This window comes from Uranotaenia lowii, chromosome 1 (assembly GCF_029784155.1).
Source record: "Uranotaenia lowii strain MFRU-FL chromosome 1, ASM2978415v1, whole genome shotgun sequence".
NCBI classification, from domain to species: domain Eukaryota; kingdom Metazoa; phylum Arthropoda; class Insecta; order Diptera; family Culicidae; genus Uranotaenia; species Uranotaenia lowii.
Genome location: NC_073691.1, coordinates 17,043,563 through 17,052,382, shown reverse-complemented (window position 1 = coordinate 17,052,382; position 8,820 = coordinate 17,043,563). Strand labels below are relative to the sequence as shown.

At 35.0% G+C, this 8,820-nt stretch overlaps 1 protein-coding gene across 1 annotated transcript; it reads left to right on the top strand.

The window, feature by feature from the left end:
* Nucleotides 1–4,048: 4,048 nt before the first annotated feature.
* On the top strand, nucleotides 4,049–5,034 carry LOC129739429 (uncharacterized). The gene is made up of 2 exons (XM_055730881.1): nucleotides 4,049–4,577; nucleotides 4,649–5,034. Exons 1-2 carry the CDS (start codon nucleotides 4,167–4,169, stop codon nucleotides 4,769–4,771), a joined length of 534 nt encoding a protein of 177 aa, XP_055586856.1. The 5' UTR covers nucleotides 4,049–4,166; the 3' UTR covers nucleotides 4,772–5,034.
* Nucleotides 5,035–8,820: the final 3,786 nt, after the last annotated feature.

Below are 8,820 nucleotides of genomic sequence, written 5' to 3'. Positions count from 1 at the left end.
GGTGGGCAGGAGTGTGTCATTCGTAATGAAATTATTGATTTTCGATGCGAAGTCATGAAAATTCGTAGAAAAAGTTCTCGGATTGACCGCTGTGTGGCGCTTCAAGCACTTGACTCCTAATTTTTTTGGTCCATTTTGTTGCTCAACTATAATCAAACTTTCTGTCAAAATTTGGCGTAATTTCATCAAGATTTTTAAAAGTTATGTTAGATTTAAAACATGTCGATTCGAGAAATCGAGTAGATTTAGGTGATAAATATGTTTTATACTAAACTAGAATGAGTAAAATAATTATGAATTGTGTACTCATTTCTTCAAATTTGAAGACATCAGCTATGAAACTGAATATTTTAAATGATATTTCAACATGGGTGCACGGAATATTGTTTATATGTTGGTTATCCATCATGGGTGCACGGATACACCGCAGTTTCTGCCCAAGTATGAATTCACATGCATTTTTAGATTATTAGGTTCGACAAATTTCCAATGGAAGTTCACTTACAGTTATTCCGGCACCCGTGTATATACCTGGCCAGCTGGCAGTTTATTGAATATTCTTATTGAACATTCTTATCATAAGAGGAAACACATCTTACCAGTCGGCAACTTATGGGGTGTGAACCCAAGTGTTTTCTTGCCGATACCAGGAATCGAACCCAGTACGCCTGGCATACCTAGACCAGACTAGCCGCAGGCTATCTGATAGACCACATCGGCGCTAAGATATTTCATCATGGGTGTTGACTGTAAGTTCGCCGTTGAAAATTATATAGAAATAAATAGTTTTCAACTTGCTTCAGAACACAAAATATTTTTGCGTTAGATATGAAAGGTATCTGAAATGCAATATTGATCAATCAAAAAACTTTTAAGGAAAAACAAATCAACGTGTACATTTGACAATGTTGATTCATTATTTTTATTTTTACTGTTTTCCGTCGCACGACATAACTTGATGCATATAATTCTTAAAATTCACTCGGTCCATGGTAACCGTTTTCCAATTTCTTTGATGTTGATCAGATCTTATCAAATAAATATACGATCGCGAAAACCTGTTTTTTAATAACAAATAAATCAATTTATTGTTTCAAGATATAATTGCAATATATCTTTTCCAGGAATGAAAAAAACGGAACTAAAAATAAAAATCGTTATTTAAATCACTATGTCTCAACATGAAAGACATGGTTTCGACTTTGGTAGAGTTAAGATTTGTAAAAATGCTTTTTAAAAATTTGCAAAAAGTCCAATATTTGATTAAAGCGCAGTGAATCCGTGCACCCATAGTGAAAAACCATGTATTTAACACAATTTTTTATTTGAATCTAGAAAAATCTTTGTTCTTTATTGTTAGCAGGCAAAAAAATTGATTTTGGATGAATAGCGGTGAATCCGTGCACCCATGGTGAATTGCTCTACTAATAGAAAAAGTATGCTTCAAAACCTACAATATCAGGTATAATTTATAGGCAAATTGTTGAAAAATTTCAGAGTGGTGGATGCTAGAAAATATCTACTAAAACAAAACTGAAGTGAAACCGTGCACCCATGGTCAAAATTTATAATAATAATTTCAAAAGAAAAAATTTAAAAATATTATGATATAAATTTTTTTTCCTTTACCAGTCATTTTGACTGGTCGCGGTCCGAATAGGTATATTCAATTTGCCGGTCCTTCTAGTGTTAAGTTGGCCATTATGCCCCCATCTCCCCTAATTGCAGACTTCCAAAAACTTTTTGGAAGTTTTGGAACTCTGAAATATTTAATAAGTAAATCAGCGAAATTATTTGAAACAACTGTTGAAAATTTCCATACCGTTAATCGATTTTGCTGAAACTTTCTCAAAAACTTTGTTTTTTTTTTGGTTTCTTTGTGAAAATTGTGAAAAAATCCGGGCAATATCCGGACTTTTTTCACGATATCCGGGCAACCGGGCCGGACCGGACTTTTTCGAAATTTTGCATCAAATATCCGGGCTATCTGGCAAGCTTAGGATAGACCATAGGAAAAAAGTTACTAAGGTGTTGAAAAGAGCAAGGAGCGTTTTGAATAGAAGCTTGATCACATTTGAATTTGAGATAATTTAAAAGATTTTGTTCTTAGAAAAATCTCGATTTAATATTCGCAGGATTCTTATTATAAATTAAAATTTTTTGAAAAACAAAGTACAAACCAAAATCTTTAAATTTTAATCGAGAATGCTTATAATGGTTATGCTTGTGGTTAAAAAAACGCTTAGATATTACTGGCTATTCTAATACAGTACAAAAAGTTTTTTATTTGAATGAAACCTTTAAAATCCTTCATTTGTTTTTTAAAACTTTATATAAACTTGGCAATTTATTGGACTTATTTTCGAATGTTGGGATTTTAAATAAATTCAGAACCATATTGTAAAATAACTAACACCTGAATTAAGAATTCAACTTTTTCCTTTATGTATGCATTGTTTAAGCAAAAATGTTATAGAAAAATTTTTTTCACTAAACCAAAGCATACTTTTCCTACGGCCCTGACTCGAGAACTAATCGAGATGTTGGAACCAAATTTGGCATGGGAAGGTATTTGGATACGAAAAATATTTCAATGATTATTTGAGACCCCTCTCTCTTTACAGTAGGAAGGAGGACGGGAATTTTTCATAATTTATTACATAACTCAAAAACTAATAAAGCAAATGGAACCAAATTTGGCATGCGAAGGTATTTGGATAGGAAAAATATTTCTATGATTATTTGAGACCCCTCCCTCTTTACAGTAGGGTGATATAAAGGGACGAGGGGGCCTTTTTATAATTTTTTACATAACTCAAAAAATAATTAAGCAAATGGAACTAAATTTGGCATGGAGGGTATTTGGGAACGTGATATGGTTGCCGGACAGGTTGCCAGATATTCCCATGATATTTAGCTGTGATGTACCTGTGCCGTCCGAGCTGTGATATGTTTGTAGTTGGCCTAGGTTTTTAAGATGTCGTGTATTAGGAAATAATTGTAACAGCTACAAGATTTGGGTTTTGCGTGTTTGACTTTGGGGTAAGAGTTAGCCGTGTAGCACTCACTGAAAATGGGAGCTATCTTATGTGATTTTTTCCGAGGAATCGAATGAAGGCTATTTAAGCCACCGGACGCTTCGTAAAATGGATGTCTTCTTTTGAAGTTTGGAATATTCTCTCGTTCTACTTTTTTCGGCTTGCCTGTAGCTCTGGATTTGGAATGATTTCTCCACATTTGGTGGTCGATCTTTAATTTTATCTTAATAAATGAGCTAGTAGAGATTGAGTGAAGAGGATTATCAGATGAACTCCTCTACGAAGGATTCAATTCTGTCTCTTTAATCCGGGACCTTTTCTTACCGTTTTACATTTGCTAATAGCATTAAAGAACATTTAGGATCTCGTTTATGGTCTCATCCTTAGGGAACCCTCTAGGACAAACAGACAGACACAAAAATACTGAGAACTGAACCACGCAAAATTTCTGCTCAAGCCGAACTAGTGCGTGAACGAAAATTGTTGGATGAACTTTGATTTATCATCCGGTTGCCGATTGTGTCGTCTGCTTTCCCGCAAACCTCAATAAGTTTATTTTATGGCTCGATTCATTGCTGATTCCTGTCAGCAGTTGAAAACCCAGCCATAAATTGTCCGCAACAGAACGAAGCAGCAATGAAATTAGTTGAGTAGGCTCCATTAGTATCGCGTAATTTCTGCCCGTAAAACTCGAACGAACCGCCAAACAACGCAAGGCACGACATGAGCTGTCACGCGAAACTTATTCCGCTAATGAACTACCGCCATTAACAGTTCTGTAAGAATATGGCATTACTTTGCCTTTCCGTGTTTAGAAGAACTTTTTACTAAAAGCCACCCGGCAGGGCCTACTAGACTTGGTTAAATACAGTAGTATTTATGCTTCACTCATTTTCGGGTTAAATTGATTGGGTCGGAAGCAAAACTAAACGACTTCATTCATTCCCTAGACCTAGACATCTGCACGAAAACAAAGTCATTAGCACGGCCTACCTTCTACAGCTAGAGAGTTTGTTGAAAATTGATGTTGTTTTTTCCTTGATTTGTTTTCCTTTTTCACAAACTTAGGAATTTGGAACCTACCTGGGCGCGTTGAAATGTGTCCGTCCGGATTGTCCCGAGGGTCGGATGGTTCCGGAGAACCCGCTGAAAATTTCCTCCCCTTGGCAGTGTGACCGGTGCAGACTGCGCATGGACAACGCCAAGGTAACGAAGATTCAGGAAATCGCCGGCAGCATGATCCTGAGCAATGCGGTCAAACGGGACGGCGCCTACATTGTGGAGTACCTGCGGGACCACGTGTCCCGATTTTTGCTGCCGGGCAACCAGTTTGCGGTGGAGCTGAAACTGCAAGCGATCCGGAAGTTCCAGAACGCTCTGGCCACCGACGAGCAGCTGGGCGAAAAGAGGAGGTTCTGTGAGGACATCCTGGCTATCCTTCGGCAGCTGGACATCGGCGAGTGCTTCATCAAGGGGGTGCTGTGCTACGAGCTGTTCAAGGTGCGGATGGTTTTAGCGCAGCGAACCGAGCAGTTAGAAGTAAGATTTCACCATTAATTTTTTCTTTGAATTTTTAAGCCTCAATTTCAACTCATCGAATTAAATTTCAGTGTTTCCCTGATCGAACTGCCCTGGACAATCTTCGGACGGCCTGGATAATTTTGGGCTATAGCGCAAATCGACCACGGGATTTGGACCAACTGGCCCAGTGTTATGGCTGTAACAAACTTTGAAGACATCCGATGGACTCTAAATAGACTAAGTTAGATAAGCTTACAGAATGGAAATATATAACGAATACCTAGTTAGTTAATCAATTACGCAAATAGTCAACGGAATAATGTCTGCTAAACATAAATCTAATTTTGGGGGAATGCATTAAAAAAATTACGGATATGCTTCCATTTTAAAGATTTTTTAAAAACATTGACAGAAAAAACACAACAAAATTTAGTTTCTTCAAATGAAATACTTAACACATATCTTTCAGAAAGAATGTGAAATCTGAAATTTGAATCTGAAATCTGAATCTAAAATCTGAATCTAAAATCTGAATCTGAAATCTGAATCTGAAATCTGAATCTGAAATCTGAATCTGAAATCTGAATCTGAAATCTGAATCTGAAATCTGAATCTGAAATCTGAATCTGAAATCTGAATCTGAAATCTGAATCTGAAATCTGAATCTGAAATCTGAATCTGAAATCTGAATCTGAAATCTGAATCTGAAATCTGAATCTGAAATCTGAATCTGAAATCTGAATCTGAAATCTGAATCTGAAATCTGAATCTGAAATCTGAATCTGAAATCTGAATCTGAAATCTGAATCTGAAATCTGAATCTGAAATCTGAATCTGAAATCTGAATCTGAAATCTGAATCTGAAATCTGAATCTGAAATCTGAATCTGAAATCTGAATCTGAAATCTGAATCTGAAATCTGAATCTGAAATCTGAATCTGAAATCTGAATCTGAAATCTGAATCTGGAATCTGAATCTGAAATCTGAATCTGAAATCTGAATCTGAAATCTGAATCTGAAATCTGAATCTGAAATCTGAATCTGAAATCTGAATCTGAAATCTGAATCTGAAATCTGAATCTGAAATCTGAATCTGAAATCTGAATCTGAAATCTGAATCTGAAATCTGAATCTGAAATCTGAATCTGAAATCTGAATCTGAAATCTGAATCTGAAATCTGAATCTGAAATCTGAATCTGAAATCTGAATCTGAAATCTGAATTTGAAATCTGAATCTGAAATCTGAATTTGAAATCTGAATCTGAAATCTGAATCTGAAATCTGAATCTGAAATCTGAATCTGAAATCTGAATCTGAAATCTGAATCTGAAATCTGAATCTGAAATCTGAATCTGAAATCTGAATCTGAAATCTGAATCTGAAATCTGAATCTGAAATCTGAATCTGAAATCTGAATCTGAAATCTGAATCTGAAATCTGAATCTGAAATCTGAATCTGAAATCTGAATCTGAAATCTGAATCTGAAATCTGAATCTGAAATCTGAATCTGAAATCTGAATCTGAAATCTGAATCTGAAATCTGAATCTGAAATCTGAATCTGAAATCTGAATCTGAAATCTGAATCTGAAATCTGAATCTGAAATCTGAATCTGAAATCTGAATCTGAAATCTGAATCTGAAATCTGAATCTGAAATCTAAATCTGAAATCTGAATCTGAAATCTGAATCTGAAATCTGAATCTGAAATCTGAAATCTGAAATCTGAAATCTGAAATCTGAATCTGAATCTGAAATCTGAATCTGAAATCTGAATCTGAAATCTGAATCTGAAATCTGAATCTGAAATCTGAATCTGAAATCTAAATCTGAAATCTGAATCTGAAATCTGAATCTGAAATCTGAATCTGAAATCTGAATCTGAAATCTGAATCTGAAATCTGAATCTGAAATCTGAATCTGAAATCTGAATCTGAAATCTGAATCTGAAATCTGAATCTGAAATCTGAATCTGAAATCTGAATCTGAAATCTGAATCTGAAATCTGAATCTGAAATCTGAATCTGAAATCTGAATCTGAAATCTGAATCTGAAATCTGAATCTGAAATCTGAATCTGAAATCTGAATCTGAAATCTGAATCTGAAATCTGAATCTGAAATCTGAATCTGAAATCTGAATCTGAAATCTGAATCTGAAATCTGAATCTGAAATCTGAATCTGAAATCTGAATCTGAAATCTGAATCTGAAGTCTGAATCTGAAATCTGAATCTGAAATCTGAAATCTGAAATCTGAATCTGAAATCTGAATCTGAATCTGAATCTGAAATCTGAATCTGAAATCTGAATCTGAAATCTGAATCTGAAATCTGAATCTGAAATCTAAATCTGAAATCTGAATCTGAAATCTGAATCTGAATCTGAAATCTGAATCTGAAATCTGAATCTGAAATCTGAATCTGAAATCTGAATCTGAAATCTGAATCTGAAATCTGAATCTGAAATCTGAATCTGAAATCTGAATCTGAAATCTGAATCTGAAATCTGAATCTGAAATCTGAATCTGAAATCTGAATCTGAAATCTGAATCTGAAATCTGAATCTGAAATCTGAATCTGAAATCTGAATCTGAAATCTGAATCTGAAATCTGAATCTGAAATCTGAATCTGAAATCTGAATCTTAAATCTGAATCTGAAATCTGAATCTGAAACCTGAATCTGAAATCTGAATCTGAAAACTGAATCTGAAATCTGAATCTGAAAACTGAAATCTGAAATAGAAATCTGAATCTGAAGTTAGAATCTGAAATTTGGATCTTGAATGCGAATCTGAAATCTGGAATCTTTTGTTATATTTTATTCTTGAATGAATTTTTGCTCAAAGACTGACTCTAGAAAAACGCAATATTCATTTTATTTTAAAGGAAGGTATAGATTTTTTTTTGTTTAAGTTCAAAAAACGTTTATAGCATTTGTCAAATTTTAATCTTTGATCATCAACCGATAGAATTACTGATGTTCATGTCAAAAACATACAACTATTAGTCAAAACTAGTCACTATGAAATATGAAAGCTATACTGTAAATCAAATGAATTTATCTACTCGTATTTTGTCGCACATTATGGAACGTTTTTCTCACCAACCGAAAGAAGATGTATGAAACGCCGAAGCTCCTCGAGTACTCGTGTGAAAAATATAGAATTTCATAGGAAAGCAACCAACAAACAAAAAAAAAAACGATATCTCGATGCGCATCTTTGCATATAAAAATAGATATTTTCTCTCTTCTGGCGTAGAATAGCAACAATCGCGGTCGATTTACGACACACCTCTATATTTGAAAATGAAAAACACACGGGAAAACATCTTGATATGCGCCAAATTGAAACAAGCGCAAACCAAAATCGTCTACCATAAGCGAGGAATCAGAAAAAAAACGTACCCATTTACTGGGCTAAGCACAAGGTGAAAATAAAGATAAAGATGTAAACAAAGCTAGCTAGTGGAAAAATGAGTTGTTGAGACGTCTCCTATCCGAAATTTTTCTTATACACAATTTTTCAAAACGCTTGATTTGGTCCAGACGTGTTCAAGTAGTTGCACACCTGTTCTTGCGGTTTCCTCAATGTTCCTGTTTTTTTTTTCTAAAATGCTAAAAATAATCGCAGCATGCTACGGTATTTTCACCAGTGCGCTACTATAGTACCAGTACTTGTCCAAAAAAAAACACCTCCTTCTATTGGGCAGCTCGTTAAATTAGGGAAATGAGGAGGGGACGTTTGGAATAAAAAGAAATCGGTTACAAAGTAGGCATTTACTCCGAGCAGGAAAAATCTCACGGTTAAAAAAAAAAGAAGACCAAAGTAACACGCGACAGAAATTTTTATTTATTGTCTCTGTGAACGCAACCCGACTGATGAAAAACAACCGGCCTACTAACCACTACCGCATGGTGTAGGCCGTTGACATTTTCAAAATACTCAACCTCCTATTTTCATACGCCGGGTTCTCTCATAAATTTTATTTATCATTTTTGCTTTTTTGTTTTCATCAGCCTTCTCTTTTTGCTGACGTCTTGAGAAAAAGCGAGAGAGCACGATTTCATGAGAATGTTTCATCTCTCTTTGTGGGGTAGGTTCGGGATGGAAATCTATGCTATATTAGTAAAAGGTTGAATTTTCCATCCATCGTACATTTTCTAAGCGAGCTTTCTCTCAGCCGTTCTTGCTCTTGCTCCGGAGAAGCTACGTTAGTAGAAAGCTTTATCTATCGCTGCCAGGTCATCTCAAAATTGAT